General features: G+C 32.3%; 2 protein-coding genes across 2 annotated transcripts in view; one reads left to right on the top strand and one right to left on the bottom strand.

The window, feature by feature from the left end:
* Positions 1 to 179: 179 nt before the first annotated feature.
* On the top strand, positions 180 to 15,596 carry LOC132752662 (la-related protein 7-like; the record flags this gene model as incomplete). Its single annotated transcript, XM_060743021.1, is given in 11 exon segments — positions 180 to 258; positions 1,023 to 1,126; positions 1,414 to 1,494; positions 3,957 to 4,121; positions 4,371 to 4,479; positions 5,788 to 6,316; positions 9,333 to 9,436; positions 11,922 to 12,019; positions 12,453 to 12,597; positions 13,586 to 13,680; positions 15,006 to 15,596. Coding segments are annotated over 11 exon segments (1,584 nt in total), but the record flags the coding sequence as incomplete, so codon positions are not given.
* Positions 15,597 to 16,837: 1,241 nt separating this feature from the next.
* LOC132752671 (extracellular matrix organizing protein FRAS1-like) overlaps positions 16,838 to 26,685 on the bottom strand; it is a 133,509-nt gene continuing 123,661 nt past the window's right edge. Inside the window, exons 50-56 of the mRNA XM_060743034.1 lie at positions 26,266 to 26,423; positions 21,568 to 21,674; positions 20,744 to 20,916; positions 20,231 to 20,323; positions 19,881 to 19,993; positions 19,175 to 19,321; positions 16,838 to 18,713 (exon numbers count right to left, since the gene is read on the bottom strand). Of these exons, the coding sequence (XP_060599017.1) occupies positions 18,141 to 18,713; positions 19,175 to 19,321; positions 19,881 to 19,993; positions 20,231 to 20,323; positions 20,744 to 20,916; positions 21,568 to 21,674; positions 26,266 to 26,423 (1,364 nt within the window). The 3' untranslated portion in view covers positions 16,838 to 18,140. The remainder of the gene's footprint in view (positions 18,714 to 19,174; positions 19,322 to 19,880; positions 19,994 to 20,230; positions 20,324 to 20,743; positions 20,917 to 21,567; positions 21,675 to 26,265; positions 26,424 to 26,685) is intronic.

Below are 26,685 nucleotides of genomic sequence, written 5' to 3'. Positions count from 1 at the left end.
TTTAAAATTGCATGTTTAACTGAGCAATCAGCAATTTTTATTAATGGTTAACATGTTATATCAGGTCTTTAAATACCATATTTTACAACATCATTGATGATACTGATATATTTCATGTTATAGTTGGATAATATATGATTCTAACAATGTCACTGATTGTTTTCTATTTTATGTTTCAGATGGAGTTTTACTTCAGTGATTCAAATCTACACAAGGACAGATTCCTTAAGAAATCCATAGATGAAACATCAGATGGCTGTAAGTACATGTTTCATACTATTATAACTTTACAAGTATACTTTAGTTACAAGAAAATTATGACTTGTTTATGTTATCTTTTATATAAGAATGATGTTATATTTTATTTAAGAATGTTAAATGATGTATTTGGGCTGTCTGAAATTGGCATCTCAATTATAATATATATATGTAATGTTAAGATCTTATCATGATGATTAATTTGATAGAGTGATGTTTTTAAATTTTTAAAACATTTAGATTGTATATAGTTTGATAATTTTACAATATAATTTTCAAGTTATACATTAAACATAAAATCCTTTAAACAATTCTTATCAATAATGCCTACTGTTGTTTTTTTTTTAATGAAAAAGTACCTTGTTACTAAGGAATGATTTGCTGGAAAGTTTCATTCCATTTGTAAAAAAATAACTTTATTTTTTGTGTCTTAAGTAATGCCATCACTTTAAATATTTTATGTCTACTTGCCAGCTTTACTGGTGGCAGAAGACTTCAGGTGCCCCGCAGTGCATAAGTTCAGGCACAGGCAGGCACCTGAGTAGAACCATCAAAGCTGGTGGGATTCAAACCCAGTGGTAAGGGGCAAGTGGTTTGATGGTTTGAAGTCAACAACCTTAACCACTGGATCACAGATTCCCCCAGCTAATATTTAATATTTATTATGATTTTCTTTTTCAGACCATAAATGTATCATTTCCATATGCTTATTTTTTTCAGATTGATATACATGTACATAAAATTAATCTTTCTTTTGTTTTCAGATATAGGACTTGATGTTTTCCTTACATTTAACAAGATAAAGAAGTTAACAACCAAGGCAGAAGTAATAGCAGATGCTATACAAGAAAAATCTAATTCTTTACAGGTAGGCTTACTTTATATATAATTCTAATTGCTTTTAGACTGATTCCACCCTTAATGTTGAAAGAAACATTGAGCACTCTTGCATAATACTATAAACTGATTAAATGATGCAAAATAGCATTTTTCTAACATTAAAAAGTAAGAATTACAGCTTTTATTGAATTTCAGTTGTCTTTTAATTTAAAAGTTATATATATTTGTTGTGGTAACTGTCTTTTAATTTAAAGGTTATATATATTTGTTGTGGTAACTGTTTTGAAATGTTTGTTTACTTTTGCATAATTTTAGCTAAATCCAGAAAAGACACATGTTAAAAGAGTGACTCCATATCAGGAACCCAAGAATGTGGATGAAAGAACTGTCTATGTGGTAAGTAATATCTTTTGAACATATCAATTTTTTTTCCTTAACCTTTCAGGCATTTTTTGGGTTATTTTATAGCTGATATTTGGTCATATTCCCAATTGAAAATACAAATGTAGTATATTATTTTCCCAATCCACAGGAAATAATTCCCAATTGAAAGTTACAAAAGAATATATTGTATAAAAATTCCTAAAATCTTTGAAAATAAGGGCTTCTTCGTTGTTACAGTGCTTAAATGTTTGAAGATGCCATCCTAGACAGTGATTGTTTGCATAGTGATTGTTTGCATTCATTTAATCACTGAAAAATTTCTGTGATGCATTTTTTTCAAAACTTCAAAACATTTCTGAAATTCCCAATTCCATGGGTATGGGTCATATGCCCAAAATCCTGAAAAATAATTCCTGATTTTGAAATGTTTACATTGTATAATTGGCTTGTCTTTTTTGTCCTGCTTTGAATTTAGAGCTGACCATTGTATGAATGGATAATTTTAATGTGAATTCTAAAATTAAGCACCCAAAATATTAGGTCTGGTCCGAGGCACAGATATGCCAGCTGGACTTAAAAACCAACCAGAAAAAAAATACTGTGACATCATGGCTGCAGATATTTGAAGGGTTAATTCAGTTTGGGAGATAGATACATTGAATTATGTGTATGTTGTTGTTAGCTCACCTGTCACAAAGTGACAGGGTGAGCTTTTGTGATCACTTTTCGTCCGGCGTCCGTCCGTCGTCCGTCCGTCCGGCGTCCGTAAACTTTTACTTTAAATGACATCTCCTCATAAACCACTAGGCCAATTTCATCCAAACTTCACAGGAATGTTCCTTTGGTGGTCACCTTTAAAAATTGTTCAAAGAATTTAATTCCATGCAGAACTCTGGTTGCCATGGCAACTGAAAGAAAAAACTTTAAATATCTTCTTTTAAAAAACCCTAAGAGCTAGAGCTTAGATATTTGGCATGAAACATCTTCTAGTGAGTGTCTACCAAGTTTGTTCAAATAAAAGCCCTGGGGTCAAAATTGGCCCCGCCCCAGGGGGTCATTGATTTTCCCTATATGCATATAGTAAAAACTTAAAAAATCTTCTTTTAAAGAACTCAAAGAGCTAGAGCTAAGATATTTAGCATCATACATGTTCTAATAGGTGTCTACCAAGTTTGTTCAAATAAAAGCCCTGGGGTCAAAATTGGCCCGCTCGGGGTCATTGATTTTCCTTATATGTGTATAGCAAAAACTTAAAAAATCTTCTTTGAAAAAACCAAAATAGCTAGAGTTTAGATATTAAGCATGAAACATCTTCTAGTAAGTGTCTACAAAGTTTGTTCAAATAAAAGCCCTGGGGTCAAAACTGGCCCCGCCCCAGGGGTGTCATTGTTTTTAACTATATGTGTATAGTAAAAACTTAAAAAAATCTTCTTTTAAAAAGCCCAATGAGCTAGAGCTTAGATATTAAGCATGAAACATCTTCTTATAGGTGTCTACCAAGTTTGTTCAAATAAAAGCCCTGGGGTCAAAATTGTCCCCGCCCCAGGGGGTCATTGATTTTCCCTGTATGCATATAGTAAAAACTTAAAAAATCTTCTTTTAAAGAACTCAAAGAGCTAGAGCTAAGATATTTAGCATCAAACATGTTCTAATAGGTGTCTACCAAGTTTGTTCAAATAAAAGCCCTGGGGTCAAAATTGGCCCCGCTCCGGGGGTCATTGATTTTCCTTATATGTGTATAGCAAAAACTTAAAAAATCTTCTTTGAGAAAACCCAAATAGCTAGAGTTTAGATATTAAGCATGAAACATCTTCTAGTGAGTGTTTACAAAGTTTGTTCAAATAAAAGCCCTGGGGTCAAAATTGGCCCCGCCCCGGTGGTCATTGATTTTCCTTATATGTGTATAGCAAAAACTTAATATCTTCTTTGAAAAAACCCAAACAGCTAGAGTTTAGATATTAAGCATGAAACATCTTCTAGTTAGTGTCTACAAAGTTTGTTCAAATAAAAGCCCTGGGGTTAAAACTGGCCCCGCCCCAGGGGTGTCATTGTTTTTAACTATATGTGTATAGTAAAAACTTTAAAAAAATCTTCTTTTAAAAAGCCCAATGAGCTAGAGCTTAGATGTTTAGCATGAAACATCTTCTTATGGGTGTGTGTGTGTGGGGGGGGGGGCTATATACAGGTGAGCGACCTCAGGGCCATCATGGCCCTCTTGTTTTTTTTTTTTTTGCTAAATATAGAAGATTGATAATATGTAACATTTTTAATGAACTTGAGAATGAGCTGTAATAATATGAATTTTCATATGGGAAAAAAATGTGTATTCATAAAACAAACGGTATAGGATTTGCTGCTAACATATTTAATAGAAACCATTTGTGTTACACTTCTTTTGAAAAAGTCATATCTTCTATGTTAAAAAAGTTACACAAACTTATTAAAAGTGAAACATCATTAACCTTTTATTATAGGAATGTATACCAAATTATGCTGACCATGAGTGGGTGAGAAAGTTGTTCTCTGCTTGTGGAAAGGTATCATATGTCAGTCTACCTAGATATCCTAGCACTGGGGATCCTAAAGGGTTTGGTTTTGTCGAGTTTGAGACAGAGGAGGGGGCACAGGCTGCTTGTCAGGTAACTTGTTGCTTTTTCTTTCTAAAAAAAAAACAAATGTACAAAACAGTCAAATTGAAAATGTTGCAGACTCGGTTTGACTGAGCCTGTTCATGGACAGTATTGGTAAGTGAAAGCAAAAATGTTACTAACATTTGATAACTATAAATATTTGCCTTCATTTAATAATTTTACAGATATAACCATTAATTCTTTGATTTCAAATTTTGAAAAAAAAACCAAAGTACTATTGAATTGTTTATCTTTAAGGAGCTGAACAACCCACCTGCAGATTTTACCCATAAAGCTGGAATGTTTCCTAAAACAAGACACCAGCTTGATGCGATCAAAAAAAAGTTGCCAGAAGAACAAATCAAACGTAACCTTTTGCTTCTTTTCTATAAATATGATTAAAATCTTGTAACAAGAATTTTATAAAATGTTATAGGCTTTTATTCTATCACCTAATATCCTCAAGTGACCAGTTTCGACGCCCTTAAGGATTGTTTTGTATGCGCCTATAAAAACCATGTGATTGTATTGTATAAAATTATTAAAAAATCTCTAACCTTTATGAAATGGGCAAATTTAAGCTGTTTTTCCAGCTATTTCTTTTCACAAACAGACCTACTTTCACTTCTCCAGGAGCGGCCATTGTTATTGAGAGTGCCCTAAAACGACGCCATTGATTGGCTAATTTAATGACACACTAGAGGAGACTGTACACCATAATACTTATACTTACGTTGTTCACCAATATCAAGAGCATAGACCTGCAAAGTATCACAAGTGAAAAATGGTTTATCTATTCTTTATTAGCATAAATATATGTGGTAAATGCTATTGTTGTGTTTTTAAAGTGGTTTGGATGGTTGTCCTAGTCTGTTTGACCTCCTCTGCTGAAAAAATAGAGGTTGGAAAACAGCACCATTACTTTCCAACATATCCTATTTATTTCTAATTAATATTCATTCATCGATTTATAACTGTAAAAAAATCTACAACAGGTACAGGTTGCTTTAGGGTGAAAAAATACACCCAAAACAACACTATTGGGTAATATTACTGCCACATGACCTTAGAACAAAGAAAATGAGGTCAGCAAACCAGGAGGTATTTTCCAGCCCATTTTTGCTAAAAAAGTAGGACAAAGTAAATTGACGAGCCAAATTGCATTAGTGAAAACCTACAAAAATCTCTTGAATAAAGTATAACATGCTAAACCTTACCTTTCAGTGCCTTACTTACTACATAGTTTTACCTAGCTAAAGAGAGGAATCACCTTTTGCTATAGCGTAGTACAGTAATGACATAAGCGGCCGCTTATATCAATTGTGAGGCTAAATAAAAATGGCGTCGAAATAGGGCAGCATAAAAACAGGTCACTCGACGACATATTTTATCAAATGTGACTAATAGGAAAATATGTCAGAAGAAAAATGTTGTCTGAGATATCTAAAAATAACCCTACAAATGTTTACATTGGTTTGATGTATTTTCTTCTTTTGTGTTTTTTTTATGCTCATGTGTTGAAAAGGCATTTTGTTTTTGTCCTGTTTTTGTCTGTCTTTCTATTCAGTTGTAAAATATTGCCTTTATACTAATTTATTAACAGATTTTGGATGGGTTCGTTAGTATTTTTATATATATTTTTCTTTCACACACAACCTGTTATTTGTTATTACAGAGACTGAAGAAAAAGTGAAAGATCTCATTTCCACACACAGTGAAGAGCTGGCTGATATTGCTGAGGAACCTGAAGACCCATTTAAAGACTCTGAAAAATCTCAAGACATTGAACCAAAATTGAAAAGACGTAGAACAAACAGTGAGAGTGATGGTGCAGATATAAGTCCTACAAAACGCAAAAAATCAAATGACGTCACTCCTGACACTCCTGCAGATAATTCAGAGGATAAAATTGCAAGTGGTAAGAAGAAATCTCGTAAACGAAAAAGTAGGTCAAAAACTGCTGACTCAGAAGAGCCTAAAGTTGAAAGTGATTTAGATAATAAAAGTGGTGACATTATTCCAGAAAAGAAATCAAAATTAGCTGAAGTTAGTGAAAGTGTTGAAAAGGGAGAAAAGGAAATAAAGACAGAAAGTAGTGCAGAGTCAAAGCAAAACAAAGAAAACTCGTCACAGAAAAAGAAGAGATTCAGAAGAAAGAAAGACAAAAAAGAGAAAGAGTTTCCAGAACTAAGAGTGCTTCCTAAGTAATTATTGATTACTTTGCTGTATATTTCATATGAAATACTAATTGCCTTCAATAGTTTAATCAACATGAAAAACAAACAAACAAATCAATAGTTTTCAATGACATTTTTAGCTCACCAGAACCGAAGGTTCTGGGTGAGCTATTAGTATCAAAGGGGGATCCTCTGGCGTCCGTTGTCATGTGGCAACAATCATCTTCTCTGAAACTAATGGGCAGATTTACCTCAAATTTGGCCTGTAGCATCCTTGTGACAGTCACACTAAAATTTGCTCATGCCATTTCAATTGGCCCCTTTAAGAGGTCAACAGAGCTAAAAAAAGAAACACCTTTCAACTTTCTAATTTGATTGGCCCCTTTTAGGGGCTGCTAAAGCTAAAAGTAGAAAAGCCTTTGAACATCATCTCCTTCTGAAATAACTGATGGATGATCACCAAATTATTTTACCGTAGCATTCTAAGGTAGTGTTTTGTCAAGTTTGCTCATCCTAATTTGATTGGCCCCTTTTAGGGGCCGCTTAAGTTAAAAATAGATAAACCTTTAAACGTCTGCTTCTTATGCGTCATAACTTTCTTATCTTTTAAGGGATTTTGTAAATACTTGCCACAATTGCTCACAATAATGAGAAGATGTGTCATGCGCAAAATCGGTCACCTACCTCCAAAGTCAAGGTCACACTTGGAGGTCAAAGATTAACATAGTCTGTTACAGGGTATATTTCGTGTCCGGTCCATAACTTTGTCATTTATCAAAGTAATTTAAAATTACTTGGCACAAATGTTTGTTATAATAAGACGATGTATCATGCGCAACAATCAGACCCCTACCTCCAAGGTCAAGGTCGCACTTGCTCACATTAGGTCAACATTGTCTATTTGAGGGTATATGTCGTGTCCGGTCTATAACTTTCTTATCTTTGAATACTTGCCACAATTGTTCACAATAATGAGATGATGTGTCATGCGTAACAATCGGTCACCTACCTCCAAGGTCAAGGTCACACTTGGAGGTTAAATATTAATATAGTCTGTTATAAGGTATATTTTGTGTTTGGTTCATAACTTTTTCATGTATCAAAGGATTTTGAAAATACTTAGCACAAATTGTCACTATAATAAGACAATGTGTCATGCGCAACACCTACATCCCTACCTCCAAGGTCAAGGTCACATTTCGAGGTCAAAAATTAACATTGTCTGTTAAAGGGTATATATTGTGTCCGATCTAGAACTTCCTCATAGTTCAAGGGATTTTGAAATAACTTGGCACAAATAGTCACAATAATAAGAAGATATGTCAAGTACAACACCTGCACCCCTACCTCCAAGGTCAAGGTCACACTTAGAGGTCAAAAGTTAACAGAGTCTGTTATATGGTATACTTTGTGTCCTGTCCATAACTTCTTCATAGATCAAGGGATTTTGAAAATACTTGGAATAAATAGTCACAATGATAAGATGATATGTCATGTGTAACACCAGTGTCCCTACCTCCAAGGTCAAGGTCACATGTAGAGGTCAAAGATTTACATAGTCTGTTTTATAGGGTATATTTTTTGTCCAGGCCATTACTTTTTCATAGATCAAGGGATTTTAAAAATACTTTGCATAAATAATCACAATATTAAGACAATATGTCTGGTCCAAATCATGGGTCCCTACCTCCAAGGTCACACTAAGAGGTCAAAGATTAACATAGTCTGTTAGAGGGTATATTTTGTGTCCCATCTATATCTTCTTCATAGTTCAAGGGATTTTGAAAATAGTTACAATAATAAGACGATATGTTATGAACAACACCCGGACCCCTACCTCCAAGGTCAAGGTCACACTAAGAGGTCAAAGCTTAACATTCATTTTATTTCTTTAATAAATTAATTGTTCAATCTTTTGAAATACAGTAAATTCTCTCTATTAAGACCACTAACGGGACTGACTCAAAGTGGTCTTAATAGTGAACTGGTCTTAATAGTGAATAAGTCACTTTAACAGCTTAACTTAATGTATACCTTGAATAGTTTTATGCGCATGGTAAATGTACTTAATTAAATGGCTTTTACCCTCCTTTTCACTTTCATTTATAAATTTAACTTTCTCTTTTAAATTTAATTTTTTTCTTTTTCTTTTTTCCATGTTTTTGTTTTTTGACAGGCTAAGATAGCAATAATAGAAATGCAGACTAAAGAAATAATGAGGTTCATTTTTTTTCAAGTTATGGTATACACTTTAAGGTGCCTAATCTCATTTACTCAATTCTATTATATTCACCTAGAACAACAAATGAAAAAGAATTAAATCTTTGATCTTAAGAAATTTGCACTTCTCATTATGTTTTATCTAAATAAAGCACACACAAACTGATAATTTGGTGTAATTAGCAATTTTTACCATACTTGCTATAAATTGTGATGCACAACAAACAATTTTAAATGCTATTAACCTGTTTATTACATCCTAATAACGCCGACAAATTAATCGTTTCTCACACTATAGCTGCTTAGATTAATTAGCCAGAAGTGGTTTAAACTGATCATGTTGACGCTTGAATGCTAAAGATACATCGTAAAGCAAGCGTCTATAATCAATCGATATATATTGATGACCTCATTTGACCCGGTGTATTTGTTTACTACAACAATTAATGGGGGCAATAAACACCAAGTGATGTATGGCCATTATGTTGCATGGTCGTAATACAGGTTAATGTTTTGATAAGAAATACACACAAATGTCTGACAGAAGTGGTCGTTATGCCGGATTAGAGGCGTAGTCGGTATAATGGTCATTTTTCTCAATGAATAAAGAAGGCTATTATTTTGTACTTTTAAAAAGTGCCCGTAATAGCAGCGTGGTCCTATTTGTGGCGTGGTCGTTAGGTGGCATTTTACTGTAGCACAATTTTATGCTTCATATAAAACTTCCTCGAGGCGGGGGACATTAGTAACTCTGTTACAAATTCTTGTGTTTATATTACTTTCGTCAGTGTTGTAGTAACATATTTCATGATTACTTTTCTAGGAAAGAATGGTTAGACCTAAGAGATGAATATTTACAGTTACAGAAAACTAGTATGGCATTATTGAAGAAAACATTGGGAGAATATGCAGACAATAGCAAAACAGGTTTAAAAATTTTCCTTCTCTTAGAAAGACCTTTATTAGTCCCCTACCGGTTTAACCGGAGGGGACTTTAGGTTTACCCTCCGTGTCCGTCTGTCTGTCAGTCCGTCCGTCCACAAAACTGGATCCCGCGATAACGCAAAAAGTACTGAAAATATTTTTATGAAACTTGATATATGGATAGATGGCAGTATGGAGATTATGCACGTCTTTTTTTTTTCTTCCTATGTTGAAAATTCTGGTTGCTATGGCAACAAATAGTCTGAAAATATGGCAAATTTAACACATAAACTGGATCCAGTGATAACTCAAAAAGTACTGAAAATATTTTTATGAAACTTGAAATATGGGTAGATGGCAGTCTGGAGATTATGCACATAACTTTTTTATTTCCCAATGTATCTACTTCAAACTTCATATATATGGTTTTTATTATCACTCAACATTTTTGAGAAGGTTAAATACTCTAGCAAGACTATTTCCAGAATTATGTCCCCCTTGAACTTAGATTTTTTTCGAGAAATTGGTATTTTTCACTCCAACTTCTTCATTCCTTATAGGATTTACTTTAAAATCCCACATCGTAATAATATGACAAGGTTGTATAAACATAATTTCCTTACTAGGCAGGGAAACTTAACACATTACTGTGATATAGACAAACTTAGAACTCAAAAGATTTAAGTTCATTCATGTCATTCATTCGTTGGTAAAATTGAATGGCCAATGGCCCGTCAGAATGTTGCTGGGGTTCAAACCGGTAGGGGACTTATGGATTGCTTGCAATACTATGATAATTGCTTGTTTTTAATTGTTTACCATTCCATTTTTGTCATGTTATTTTATCACATACCCGTGCCACTTTTGTGACTGTAAAAGTGGTATTGCATGGCAGTGTATATATTTTTATGTAACAACATTTGCATAATGCAAAAATAGTGAAAAGACAAGCTGAATGTTAGCATTGCACTACAGGCATATCAATGAAAAAAGATTCTTTTTCACTTCAAACAGTCTATATTTTTGGTATGTGATAAATAGAATATTAAATTTGTATAGATTCATTGCTGAATTTATTGAACTTGTTGAATAATATGATATTTTGCTTGCCAGAGACTCGTATAATACGATTTTATTCGACTTGCTTAATAAATTCTGTATTGAACCTACACTCAGAAATTGTCTTAGTGATGTATTGGAATCATTTCCAAATGGAATGTATTGAAGAGGTATTTCTATATCTGTAATACAGATACAAACCCCATCTGCTCATTCATTACACATTTATGATAATACATGATGCATGATAATAATGTAAATATATAAACGCTCTACTGTTAACTTGGATAGATATTCAAGCACAGGGTTTTACGGGACGCAGAATTCTGCGTCCCTATACGCATAAATTTTGACATGTACGCATATACGTTATCCAATTGCGTCCAAGTGTACGCACAAAAATAATCCTAGACAATAGAAATTATTGTTTCTGACCCGACATGATTTTATCTCTTTCTTCTCGAAGCTCACGAAATTCCATTTAAATCTAATACAGCATGCAGAAAATGCTTGCATTTGTTTATTTCGGAAGTTTAACATAATTGAAATCTACTGCGCATGCTCTTTGCAAGTGCCCGCTGCAGAAACTAATGACGTTTATCGTGCAAGCTACAGTAACTGATGACGTTTACCGTAAAATCTATTTTAGGTAGCTGTTTTTGGTTTTTCTGTTGCTATATTTAGACGGACTATTTATAACAAGCAATTACTATTGGTTAGCGTATCCAATGTCGATCTACCAGTTCGGCGAATGTATTTTGTACATGAACGGCAATAATAAAAAAGCAGTGCTTTTTGCAAACTTTCACAGTGTTAAAGAAATTAAGTCACTGGGTATGTTATTATCATTGGTGTTATAAATATAATGGTTTCGGCGAACTTAACTTATGAGGAGGTGCAAAAGCGGTTTCGTCGGCCTTTTGTTATATGATATTTTTAAAAACGCAACATATTTAGCTGACTGGTCTGTAAAGATATCTATTGTGTGTTCACTAGTTCAGCTAAAATATTTACAAATAGATCAATGCAAATTTTCAGTCTGTTGGTGTAATCACCTTATCAATAACAAAATATGCTACTAAAACTTGACATTCCAGCCACACAAAGACTTATAAGCCTTGGAAATAGCACATGATATTATTGTAAAGGGCTATAAAAAAACCTAGTGATAAAAGATATTGAAATCATATACTTCTTATGAAAACAGTACAATATACATGCATATTTCTCACAGGGTAAATAAATGATTTTAAGCAAAATAGAGAGGTCTTCATAGTCTTTTATAGTGAATATAATTTTGGACCCCTAAAATTCAGGCCTGGACCCCTACTTTTCTAGGCTGTGCATCCACTGGACCCCTAAAATTTCTAAGAGATGTAAAACCCTGCAAGCACATTTTTATTGTACAAAAATACATGTATATTTGCAGATGAAGTAAAGAAACCAGAGAGGAAAGAGATAGAGTTTATTGCTGATGTTGTTGTTAAAGTGACCTCTGAGAATCCCATGAAGAGAAAAAATCTAAAGGTGTATATTCTTTCTTTATAGAAAAATAAAGTGAATTTAAATTTGTTGATTTATGCTATATACAAATTTGATTATATTATTGATAAAAACATGAAGTTAAGGTTGCTGATTTCTATTTTATTAATCAGGTTTTCCAAAGGAAAAAACTGATTGTAAGTTTAGTGTATTTTTATGGTCAGACAGTTTGACGTAAACAATCAGATTGCAATAATATATGTTTTGAAAACTATGATTTTATCTGCACTGTATAAAGCTAAGAAGTTAAGAAGTTGGTACATTCATATACTTTACAGATTCTGAGAACTTTAAATTAAGAATATTATGACAGCATAACACTAATTTCTCAATTTCATCATATTGAAAAACGTTTTTATACACTTTTGAAGGAAACTTTAATTTTGCTTAAATTTACTTTGTGATTTAATTAATTTAGGTTGACCTAGGTGACGGATATAAGATAGCTTACATTGATGTTAAAGATGATCAGACAGAAGGGTATATACGATGTGAAAATGCCGAGTCAGCTAAACAAATTAGTGACGCTAATGTGTCAGGATATATGTTTACTACTGTGGCAGGTTAGTTAACTTTAATTATGCTAGATTTTTGCTATGGACTTGTCTTGTTTTAAGTTCTTAATAGTCAGTTTTTTAGTTTAAGAAATTTCAATTTCAAAATAATATGTAATTGAACGCCCAGTAGTATCAGAATGCATGGATGTGTGGGATGGCTTTGCTGTATACTAGTGGCATAGATAAGTTATTGTTGCTTGCCCACTAAGGAAAAATACTTATATCAACAAATAAATTTTATGTAACATACTTTGAAAATTCAATAATAAACAAGTAATAGCCATCGATAAAATGTTCAAAATTAGCACGAAAATTTGTCACAGAGCTTTTATCAGTTTGCTGGTATAAGATGAATTTAGGATATTTAGATGTGTATTTAAGGTGTATCTAAAAATCTGTTGAATTTCCAGACTGGCTAGATTTCAAGTTGTTTTTGACTGTTAGAAAATGTTGGCTTATTTTCAAGACAGGCTTATTATCAGATTATCAGGGTATTTTGATTAGCTGATGCCACTTTCAGGTTAATTGCATTGGTACAGCTTGAAAAAATCTTCATGAAATCTAGCTTCGCTATCCATTTTAAAGGAGAAAGTCAAAAACTGTTACTATGTATGTGGTCTTTAGTAATAAAGTATTTTCCTGTTTTATAATCGATATCTTTATTTCTGTTTCAGTTAAAAAAAATCACACTTTTCAGTTGAAATAAATTTATTATGATTGCAGTATCTGAATTGAATACGTGTACCTTTAATTTTATGAGATAACAAGATTAATTCATTAAATCAATAAAATGAAAGAATGAAGAAAATTCTGTAAATAGTATTGTTACATGTTTTTTCATCAGTTCGAATAGAAATAGGATCAGCAATTTTCCCTGTTACATATTGAAATTAACCTCATTCTAAACCTTTTTTGCAAAGTTGAAACAACATAATGTTCAGAAATTTATCATTGTATAGATAGTGCATAAAAAAGATAATTTTTGTGTTTGTAGGGGAGGATGAGAAAAAATACTGGGATAAACTGAAGTTAGACAGAGAGGCAAAGTTTAATACAAAATGTCGTCACAAGAAAAGAGGTCATGAAAAGGTAATTAAGTCATCATTATTGCTATCTTTGGTTGATCTTAAAAATTTTGAAACACCCTACTGGCATGCAAGCAGTTCCAGTACAGAAGCAGTACCCTTATTTTTTCGTTTAAATGCTTGATTTTTACTTGCATTATTTAAAATTTCATATCAAATCAAGCACTTTAGTGGGCAATGTGATGAAAACCTGTTTAATTATCAGAATTTTTACCTGTATTACAATTTTAAATAATTTTATGGCCTTAATGTGTAAAATATCTTGCATACAAGCACGCCATTGCTTGTGAATGCGTTTGGGTAACGGTAGTCGGTACTAGGTAATTGTTACCAGGGTTTAGTCTACGCTCTATATCCTGAATAAAATCTATTTACCTTTGGGAAAATGGTCTCTTTAACAATTATACATGAATAATTGGTCTGATATAACAACATTGTATAATTATGATGGGATATATTTGATATACGGAAACTACTTCTCTTCATACAAAATAATGGTGCTCTGTACCCCATATCAGGCCTCATAACTAAGGGTTATTCTATGTTTGGAACATAATGGAATTTCCATAATTTGTGCGACAAGCCGAATATTGATGTGTAACAATCAATTTTTTGGTGAGTGAGCGTAATAAAAGATAATTTTTAAATAACCTTTTTTGTACCGGAACTGCTCGCATGCCAGTACTAGGTTTGTACTCATTCAGTTAAGTATTACATATTTATATAAGCCGCGTCACGACAAAACCAACATAATGGGTGTGTGACCAGCATGGATCCTGATCAGGCTGCGCGGATGCGCAGGCATCCGCGCAGTCTGATCAGGATCCATGCTGTTCTACTTGTTATAGTGTTTGTAAGCAAACAGCATGGATCCTGATCAGACTGCACGGATGCGCAGGCTGGTCTGGATCCATGCTGGTCGCAAACCCATTATGTTGGTTTTGTCTTGACGCGGCTCATATGTTATTTAAAGTCACAGATTCTTATAATTGCCATTATATTAAGTGAATTTTGATGCAGCCCGAGTATTTATCTATTTGTTGCAGATACATGTAGATGTACAGCTTCATTCATGGAACAAACCAAATAAAGTTAATGATTTGTAACTTGAGAATCTATCCTCTGCCTGAGGAAATATCTGGCTCAACTGTTCCAAGTTTTTTTATTATTTTAAAGTCAGTTTTTTACATGTTGTTGTGTTGTCACGGATGGTATCCAATGTAAAATTGACAAGTAGGAGAATTGGTTGCATTTCTTTTTCTACTGCTATTGTTTTACGCCTGATTGTTAAGCATGGAGAAATAAATAATTAGAAATCTTTAATTTCAGTGGACAGAAAAAGCTCAGAAAACAAATATTGAGAATGCTGATAGAAGACATATTATGTTTGATGATTCTCCCTGAGGCTTGCACTAAATGCAAAGGTCAACAGTGTCTATTTAGCTTGGTGTACAATACGTTGAGAAGAAAAATATTTATACACACTTCATAAATTTTGTGTGACACTATAATATATTCAGTAATGTAAGTGCCACATAGTTGTACATTCTGTTCATTAGTGAGATAAAGTTGTACATTCTGTCAATTAGTGAGACACAGTTGTACATTCTGTTAATTAGTGAGAGAAGAGACTATCATACATTCTTATTTATATTGCTGTTAAGAGGTTACTATTGATGTAAAATACATCATTCACTATGTCTTATGAAGCCTCTATCTGTATTGGCAGACGCTTAATGAAATATTGTGTAAACAAACTACATAAATAAACTGCTACAGATGTTGTTTGAATTGAGCCTAGTGTCGTGGAGAGTCTACTATTGTAATTTACATTTCAGTTTAATTTAATATATGCTGAAATATGAATATAATTGAAAATATTTGTAGATTATGTTTATTTTCTATAAGAAAATGATGTTGAAAAAAAAAATTAATTTGAAAATGTTTTAGTTATGTTTTCTATGATTACAATTCCACCTTTATTGCAGGTACCTGTGATAAACACTTGTATCTATCGAATTTCCTGAGAGAAAAAGTTTTAGGGCACATTATGTGTCCGGACAAATTAGTCATTATAAACTAGTGCCAGTCAGCATCGGGGTTGCTCAATTCTTTTTGGTTTTAAAGCCAGTTAGCTTGTTTGCTGTGGTTGGACTTACTGCTGGCACATGCTAAAAATACTGAACGGAGTGGTATAAGGGGTCTGGTCTTCTTACTCTTCTAGTTTAAAAAATTGCAACAAGACCACAATAATGCACTAACTAACCAAAATGGAAGTGGTGGTTAAGGTGTCTGTCACTCAACCCAGGGATTGTAGGTTATGCTCTGTCACTCAAACTAGGAATCGTGATTGAGCCCTGTCACTCAATCCAGGGATCATGGGTTTGAGCCCTGTCAATTAATCCAGGGATCATGGGTTTGAGCCCTGTCACTCAATCCAGGGATCATGGGTTTGAGCCCTGTCACTCAATCCAGGGATCATGGGTTTGAGCCCTGTCACTCAATCCAGGGATTGTTAGTTTGAGCCTGACCTGGATCATATTTTCTTGTGATACCAGCACTACATGTAGTTAGTGCCAGGAAGCAGACATCAAGTGGTTCAAATAAACTATGAAATAAACTTTAAATAATTCTTCAAAATTTTGCTTAAATAAACAACAACACAGTTTTTTACAAAGATATTTTTGGCTTTATTTGTAATAAAAAAGTATCAATAAATATATTTACATACAAGGCAATAATATCATTTACAAATTCATGCCTTCATTATGAACATCGAGAATGAAAATGGAATTATTATAAAAATGTTATTAAGAACAAATGTTGGTCAGCTCAAATAAAGTACATCAAACTATTTGGTGTTAATGTATAAATACTGAGGTTGCATATTTTGACATCTTAAATTGTGAAAAAAGTATTATTGTCAACTCATCCATGTCTGTCAACTTCATTAAAAGTACAATACTATCCCTTAAGAAAACCTCAAAAATACTACTGTAAAAAGTAGAATAATGTTCAAATGTTATATTTCATAAATATTTAAAGTTTAAACCCTCAATTTTCAAACTAAATATTTTTATTATTAATGTCATATTTAATTTCATTGAAATAAATTAAAAATATACTAAATGTGTAATACTTGGAATGGATTTCTTTATTAATGTTACTTTCAAACTTACTGACTTTGGGATGCATAACTTCTATCCGTGCTAATGAATAAAGCAGAAAATTTCTATTCCAACATTTGTGTATGCAATGATGAATTTTTCCTACAAGTCAGCAGTTTTAATTTCTATTTAGAATTATTTGCTATCTTTTGAGAAGCCTTGCTTGTGTTTTCAAACTAGTATTCCCATAGACCTATAGTTAGTATAATAATATAACGTAGAATGAATACCCAAATGGTAAGGTGGTGTGAAATTCAAAACATGGTTTTGTAATGACTTTAAAAATTTGTATGAAGCTACATTTCAACTTTTTGTGTATAGAAATATTGGTATTATTGAATCTAAATGACTGATTACACAAAAAAATTTTGGGCTAGGGAAGTTATCAGGACAAGAACTCAAAATGCTCATTTTAAATTACCCCATCTGCAAATAAACAGAAACCCTCATTTTAATACTTTACACTATTATTACTGTATATACCCTCTTATAAGAGGCAGCCCTATTTTCAATTATATCGCAGGGATTTTTTTTATATACCTGGCGTATTCACCCTCGTATTAGACAAGTGAACTTTTTGCCAAAAAGCCGAAAATCCACACTGATTCTGCCCTGCAAAATCTGCCAAAAATTTAACATTTTGTCAGAGAGTTTTCAAAGATATTAGAAATATTTGGGTAAGTACTCTTTTTCTCATGAAAGAAAAATGATAAGATTAGAAATTTTTTCGATAAAAATGCTGAAGTTTACTTGTATGAAGTATAACTCACAGCAGTATGACATATTTTGGCAAGTTACATACTAAATTACATTGTAATAATAATAACAACGTTTGGTTAACTACAAACCATGGCACATAAATGAATTATTTGCTGTAGTTGAAATATTCAGTCCTGAGTTATTCTAATTTTGCTAGAAAACAAGCAAAATAGATCTTTCTATATAACATAATATAAACCTGTCTAAAGCCAGTACTGGATTAACCTAATAGTATACTATTTAAGGAAAGATCTGTACTGAATAATATCTTGCTATCTGATTGGTCCCTGTTTTTAAAGGATAATTCTGTAAACAATAACAAGTTTTGTATTGTTTCACAATCAGTGGAGACAATATTCATAATATAGAATACACTTACATATATAAAACAAGTGTGTTAAAAAAGAAGACTGGCCTATTTACTTTCAAGTCAAATATACATGTACACACAACATACATAACTCACAGACATCAAAATAAATAACCATACCAACAAATACCATACAACAAAAAATGGAAATAAAACAATAAAAAATTATCACACTTCTGTCCCGTTTCCTTTGGAAATATTTTTATTTTTCTGGATATTTGTATCTTTTACCCTAACTGCTGTTTTCCCATGATCACCTTTATAAATCACCGACTCCTTGAGTTCTAAGCTCGACCCTGCACGCACCGAGAAATTTTGATTACCTTTAAAAATCACAGAATTTTGTTGTGCTAGTTCTAAATTGTTTCTCTTCTTTGGAGGTTCTGGTGTATGGTTTTTTCTTCTCCTTTTCCGACGCACGAGGAAAAATAAAATCACTGCTGCTATTATTATTACTATAACTATTATAATAGGTAATAAAACAGGAGTTAAATTATTACTTTGCTTATTGTCTGTACTTTCAAGTACCTGAGTATTATTTAAATGCAGTACTTTAATATTTGTTCCATTTTTACTTGTATTGTTTTCTAACCAATCGTACTTCATCTGAGTATTTTCTGCGAGACTTCTCTTATATTTGTCCAATGAGAGAAGAGCAGATCTCTTTCTGCGAAAAAGTCTGAGATCTGTTGGTCCAATAGAATACATGACTTGTAGATACCACTGAAAACCTGATGTCACCTGTAACAAAGAACATGCTAGTTATAATGGAGACAGAAAATAATATTTAGAAATATGTTCAACCTAAATATACATGTATATACAAAATGTATATTCTCTTGAAAAACTTATAGCAGAAATTTCAATCTTTTCTAATGCACCTACATTTTGTAATTTCAAATATGCTAAATTTTAAATGTTTTACCAAAAGTCCTGTTGTCAAATAACATACTTGTTTTTGTTATGCTGATGTTAACACATTTTTATCATATCTTGTTAGCAGGTCCATCTAACTGGCTTTCCTGGATAACTTGCCAGTAATTACCAATTTCTTTGCAAGTGACCAACTACATAATAGAACCAGAATTAGTCACTGGTTTCAAATACATCTGTATAAGCAGACATATTTTCAAACATGAAAAATACAATACATGTATGTACAGTAAATACCATATTATTACTAAGAAATGAACATATTTTACCTTGTAAAGTGGATCAACACTGATTATAAATCCATCTACACCATGTATAGATAACAGACTGGAGAACATTGAGTTCTCTGACACAAACTGGGCATCAAAAGGAACACCCTGGAATGCCTTGTTGGTAATGTCTGGAGCCCCTCGGTCCTGTAAATGAAATTATAAATTATCATGTCTTAATTCTCTTTGCAGATCAATTATATACAGCTGGACTACTCATTAACTTATAACTGGCTTAACCCTTACCCTTCTGGAACCAAAAATGATTTGTCTTTGCCACCAATATAGAACCAGTCCAGCCTGTACTATGATGTAGTCTAACTAGGCTCTATATAGTTAGCTGCTCAATATTTGTATTTTTTTCTATTGAAATCCCTTAAAACTCAAATGGACTGTTCTAAATTCAAAGCAGGGCAAATCCATTACACAATTTCAGCCCATTATAATATTTAAAATCAAATGCACTTCTTAGATCAAAAATGTTCAGAGATTAATTTATTTTGATATGCTTCCCCCTCTGGCCGCAAAATTTAATAATTCATTTTTCAAGTAAATAAATGGTTGCTTTAACATAATTATATGGAACCATTTTTTTGTTCACAAAGTTAATCAATTTATCAACAAAATTTATCTTTAATTCACAAAAAAAATAGAATTGTTTATTAATTTATTGAACCATTTTATTATAAATATATGATTTGCTTACCAAGATAAGGAATCTGTATTTAAGGTTTGGAACAGGTTGTATACAGCCAAACTGTGGTCCATTATTATATACAGTTCCTGTAGGATCATACGTGGGTATATGACCATCACGTCCTGAAATATAACCATTAAACTGCTATTATAACATTCAATAATCATGATTGATTTTATTATTGTGGATATCATATGATATTTTTCACACTAAAAAATTTGACATAAAAGTATATCAAACATTATAAGACAATGTCATTATGAAATTTTACAAATAATCATTTTTATTTTTTCTTAGAGATAAACAATGTAATATCAGTAATAATCACTGAACCTGGAATAGATTTTTAAATAAACTACCTGCACAAATAAAGACTTTTTCCAGCAGTAAAGTATAGGCATCTTTAAGATTCTGTTCTGGGCTCCACAAAACACGACCATATATCTTATCACCTGAAATATATCACACTCCAAATATTAAATTGATAAATATAAAATTAATCAACATATTTTAATGAATTGAACAAGGAATTAGCATAAGAATGTAAAATTGGGAAAAGGGAAACTGAAGAATCATTTCAAACTCTGTAATCAATTAAATAGACATTTCTGGATGTACTTTCATAATGTAGTACGGTAATCAATATCTAGATTTTTACTATTATTAAAAGACAAATTTATCCTTTTCATGTGTCTACAGTAAGAATTAAGTGAAGAACAGTCTTTAATTAATACAAAATCTCATTGTAAAATTATTTTTGTTAACAGGATATAATTCTAAACTCATCTGAAAGAAATGCTTTTTTAAAATATCTCTTTGACAAGTATGGAGTTATTTTCAAAACTTTACACAAAACATTCCTGATGGAATACCTTTAGAGAAAGCTATATGTGTGTCAGAGTCCATGTCCTCCATATCAAAACCCTCCGTAAATGGATCCATAACAAACATTTTCTCATTGTTAGTAATCTGGAAATGTGTGTTTAGAGTGTACTCAAGTGGTACTGGTCGATTTGTCTGCTGGAATGCTATTGGAACATCAAACCTGGAAAACAGAACAAAATAGACATAAATTAAAACCCAAATTCACATGTACATGTGTATTTTGTCATATTACAGAATGCTGCAGAATTTTTTAATTCATTCTTATTAATGAATGCATAATCAATATTCTATAAGATTTGTTTTTTTCTGTTAAGGAGATGGCCAATATAATTGTTTTAAAAACTAGAACTGTGTCCAAAGGACACGGATGCCCCCACTGACAACATATATATGGTATATAGTGAAAAATTCAACAAAGGGCCATAATTCTGTTAAATTTGGTAGCAGCAAAAATTTCCCTTTACTTTACTTACATTAAGTTTGTTCATCCCTGGAAGTTTAAGCAAAATCTGCCATCCGGTTTAAGAGGAGTTGCATTCACAAGATTTCGGGACGTACGGACAGACGGACGGACAAGTGCAATGCTATATGCTCCCCACTTTGTGGGGGCATAAAAATAATCCACACCTTTAAATTAAAAACAATTTTAATTTCCCAACACTGTTCTTTTATTGACAAGTTTGACTGTATTTGAGACAAGTTGACAAATACATGTAAGGAGGAAGATAAATGATAGGAAAAAATAATGCACAATATTAAATAAGATAATTGAAAGAGTAATGTTAATAAAAACTAATATCAATTTTTTTACCTGAGTGGTTGGTGAGCTGTGCAGGGTGGGGGTGTATGTATCGTGTAGCCCTGTGTTGACTGTACTGTACAGGGTATAAGTTCAGCCATGTACTCTCCTGTGTAGTCCTGAAATACACATAAATAAATCACTGGTGAATAAATAAATATATATATCATTTCTTGTTCTTCAATTTTCAAACATATTCATGATTTCATGATTTTCCTGTATACTGGCAAGTTTTGATCTCTTAATGAATGCATTCAAAAGCACTTGTGTTGTACCCTGTTTATCAAACATTACAGTGATGCAGATAAAACCAAGAATACAAATGATGCATAAAACATAAATAAGTTTCAAAACATTTTTACAAAAACAAATAGCAAATACTTCAATGGTCGATAAACATTGAACACATCTTAGTCTTTCACTTTGTTCATGCATTCTTCATCACTAAGGCTAGTCCTTTATACTGATAATGCAAGTGATTGGTTTATTTTAAATCTGAAAGTTTAAACCAACCAATCAGACACTCAAGATTAAGACTGGTTCCCAATAAAATTGTTATAATAGCTTGAGTTTCAGACTGATCCAAAAAGTCCTATTAATTTACATTGCAATGGCGGCTCAAAGACAAGCAATGCAGAATGAAATGCCACTGTTAAAGCCATGTGAGTTATATATTTGAATTAAACTTTAAAATATTTTCTAAGACTAAAAAAACTAATATTTAAAGTGCAGTGCCAATACATGTACAAGTAATAATAAATAAGTTTCTATAAGGAGTATAAGCATTATTTTGGACAAACTAAAATTCATCTTGTCTTTTGCCTTATTTCTTCTGAAACTGTTTATTGTCTTTTAACTTGTGTAGAAGTAAAAGTATATTGCAATATGGGTTTAACTATAACATTGCACCCCTCATGTAATCAGGAAGTAGATAAATATCATTATATAACATACTAATTTAGCAGTCATAAAATAGAACTTGCTTCACTTATAGCATTTCAATATCAAACCTGACATTTAGATATGCAAATGTTTCTCTAAGATACTGTATTTTTCTATAATCATTTATTGAATAAAGAAAATAAGAATCCCTAAAGAAATTCCAAAACAGCAAATTTGAAAATGTTGCAGGCTGTGTTCATGAATGGTCCTGTCAAGTGCAAATTACCAGCCACAAAACCAACTGTTAAATTAATTTCAGCCGCATCATGACAAAACCAACATAGTGCGTTTGCAACCAGCATGGATCCAGACTAGCCTGCGCATCCGCTGGTCGCTGGATCCATGCTGGTCGCAAACCCATAATGTTGGTTTTGTCATGGCGTGGCTCATTTATTTCTTGGGATGAAACAAGTCTGTCCAAAATAACAAATAACAAACATATGAAACAAAAACAGTTATTTAAATGTTTGTGTACATCTAGTAACAATACATGTACATTAAGAGTGCTCTGGGGTACATGTAAAATTGACAAAAAGCATTACAAGGCAACAATTGCAAAGTTATTAAATTTAAAAATAAATGGAATCTGGATAAAAATTTCAATATTGCATATTGGGTTGATATTAATTAAAGCATTAAATGGCACTGTGTACATTACTCTCTTGAATGAACATTATTCACAATTATTAATCCATACCTGCATGACACAACAAGAGCTGTCCGTAAGACAGCGCGCTCGACTTTTTTATTGCTTGCCAATAAAAAAAGTTTTTGCAGTAAAAGGCAATACAAGAATCTCTGTATTTTTAAAGTGAACAAGTATTCCAACTTTCAAATTAATATCTCAAACAGTTCAGTCAAAAAGTGGACTGGTACTAAAAACTTAACCAAGATTCTAAGTCGATAAAAGGCCTTAATTTTTAAAACAAATCCTTGACAGAGTTACCTTCTCTTGCGTACAGATGGGGGTAATGATGTGAAATAGCATTAAAAGTTTCAAAGCAATATCTCAAAGGGTTAAGGCAATAAGTGGATTTTACCCATATTCAATGTATTTTCTAAGTCAAAAGGGGCATAATTCTGTCAAAAACCTTGACAGAGTTATGTCCTCTTGTCTGTTGATGAAGGTCGTGATGGTAAACAAGTATGGTCAGTTTCAAAGCAATACCTCCAATGGTTTTGAAATAAAGTGAGGTGGTACAAAAAACTTAACCAAGCTCAATACACTTTCTAAGTCAAAAAAGGGCCATAATTCTGTCAAAAACCTTGACAGAGTTATGTACTCTTGTCTGTAGATGGAGGTTATGATGGTGAACAAGTATGGTAAGTTTCAAAGCCATACTTGTAATACTTCTGAAATAAAGTGGGGTGGTACGAAAAACTTAACCAAGGTGTGACGCCAATGCCGACGCCGACGCCGGGGCGAGTAGGATAGCTCCCCTTTTCATAGAAAAGTCGAGCTAAAAATGATTAGCCCACCAGTATAGGGCCAGGCTGGCTTGTACATCAGTGCAGTATGACCTGAGGCTCTATACTGTTGGTTGACTAACTTGAAATTTTCATTTTCACATCCCCAAAAATGAAAAATGAAAAAAAAAAGCTTGAAAAATTCATGAAAATTCAGCAAGATAAAGGTTAAAAAGCACTGATGGTTTTATATGCAATAAAAAATAACAAGCATTAATTGACACAATGTGATAGGATTATAGCTAAAGCTTTAATCATTGATAGATACATTTATCTTTGAAAAGATGACATTTCATACATTTCTTGTATTTTCTGGGATTACACAATAAAAATACAGTCAAACTTCGTTGGCTCGAACTCGGACGGCCTGGGTAAATTTGTTTTTTGAGATTGGTATACAATTCCTTAAATTTCTGAACATTTTTCAGGTGAGACTTTTCAGAGAATGTTATAATGTTCTATGAGTGTATGACAACTAAATGATGTTGCAATTTTGCTTTGAGCATGGCTATAAATTCATACTTTGCCTTGACAAGTAGACTGGCTGAAATGGTTTCAATTCTAAATTTTATTCATTAGAAGCCTCTTGCCATCTTGTGGCATAAGCTCTTAGCACTTTGTAATGGCTGGTTGTATGTGCTTTAAATATTGTAAACAACATTAGAAGCATGAGCTCTGTATGCACTTTTTAAGCGGTTGCCGTTCTAATTCTGTTTACAAATTTTAGTAGTTAACTTTTAGTGGCATAAGCTCTGAATAAAATAAGTTTTGTTTGCATCAGCTCTGAATGGCAATGCAGACGAAATTTAGCAATTTTAGCTTGTGAAAGGCATGCATTTTTTTTAGCTTATGTCAGATTAAAGGAAAGTGCATCTTTGGAAATAATGTATACTGGTAATTAACACTTACACACCGAATTTATGATTAATGAAAAATGATATTTATTTGTTTCCAGGATTAAATATTTCTTTATATAAAAATATAATCTTATTAGTAACTGTGTATAAAAATTCACTATGATTTTTATGCTTACTTTTGAAAAATTCTGCAACAAAAATTAAGAAGCAGTGTCAAAATATGATTAATTACTGCAAAAACAGTATTATTTTTGGGGCACTAATTTTCGTGGTTTTGGTGGATAGAATAATCTTGGAATTTAAGATCCAACAAATTTTTTTATATTTGCTGTATGACTATTCTTACAACAATATTTGCATTACATTTTTTCTTTGCAAAAGCAGACAATCAACTAATTTTAACAACCCAGGAATATGTCCTTTTTGGCAAAACCATGAAATTTCATGCCCACAAAATTAAGTGAATTGACAGTATTACATATTTATTATCATGGCTTTAGAATAAGAATATGATGGTTAGTTAATGTTAAATTAAAATATATACAACTTTATTTAAATTAACATTTATATTTTTTGTAACAATATACGGTATTTTTATTGAAATGATAATACTGTACATTTCCCTCCCATTTTACATAAAAAATCTATAATGGTGATCAAAATTAAACACATGTTCCCTATCCAATGTGCTTGATTGCAATCAATCAACAATTCACAAAGTTTAAATGGCACCCATCCTCCTCCCCCCTCTAATTTTGTTATATAGCAGCAGAGCACAGCATCACTAAAACTTCTTATTCTCATTCTTATTCTCATACAATATACATGCTTCTAGCTAAGTAGTATATGAGACGGCTTAATTTAATTTTGTATACACACAAAAAACGGATCTACTCGACCTCTTCCCTTTATTTAAGGTGGGAAAAGAAGAGGCGTTGGGGTTAGGGGGTTATGGGGGAACGTCAAACACCTAGTACCTCAAGCTCCACACATTAATATTTAATACATGTTACATTGAGTTATTGTATTATATACAGTCTACTAATAATTCTATACATTTACATTGTACTACAATATTATATCAATTCTATTTTTTACCAACAAAAATAACAATAATTTTAATAATGATTACCAGCAAAAAAATGTAAACATATCATTGGAATAGTTATATAAACATCATTTTCTACTTTATCGCAATACAGGTATATGTAAAATCTAACATCATAACAAAAAAAAGCCACTTTTTTCAACCAGATTAACAGATTCTTTTTCTTTTACAGTTTTATGAAAATTTAACTTTAAACGCTTAAATTTCCAAGTGTATTCATACAAAAATATAAAAAGACAAAAAAATAAAACAATTATGTGCACTTAAATTTACTTTCTGCGCTAAAAATTCTTATTTAACCAGATTTCAAAATAAATCGAGTTTAGATAAGCTCACCTTCAGACTGTAATCACTTGTTGCCCTCCAGAGTTGATGTGGTCCATCAAACGTGTTTTGACCCCACAAAAGGTCAAGGTCAAATGAGACATCACTGTCAACAGAGACAAATCGGCTGGTGTATCCAGGTAATGTATGATGGTCCAACACATACATCCCTGTTATACATAAATCAGTAATTTAATCAAGGGGAACAAAAATGAGCCGCGCCATGACAAAACCAACATAATGGTTTTGCGACCAGCATGGATCCAGATCAGGATCCATGCTGTTCGCTAACCAACTTTATTACAAGTAGAGGAACTGATAGCGAACAGCATGGATCCTGATCAGACTGCGCGGATGCGCAGGCTGGTCTGGATCCATGCTGGCCGCAAACCCATTATGTTGGTTTTGTCATGGCACGGTTCAAATACAAAG

Source organism: Ruditapes philippinarum, unplaced genomic scaffold, assembly GCF_026571515.1.
Source record: "Ruditapes philippinarum isolate M1 unplaced genomic scaffold, ASM2657151v2 ctg2671_1_1_1_1, whole genome shotgun sequence".
In the NCBI taxonomy this organism is placed as follows: domain Eukaryota; kingdom Metazoa; phylum Mollusca; class Bivalvia; order Venerida; family Veneridae; genus Ruditapes; species Ruditapes philippinarum.
The sequence above is the reverse complement of the archived record's forward strand: the minus strand, read 5'-3'. Positions and strand labels throughout refer to the sequence as shown.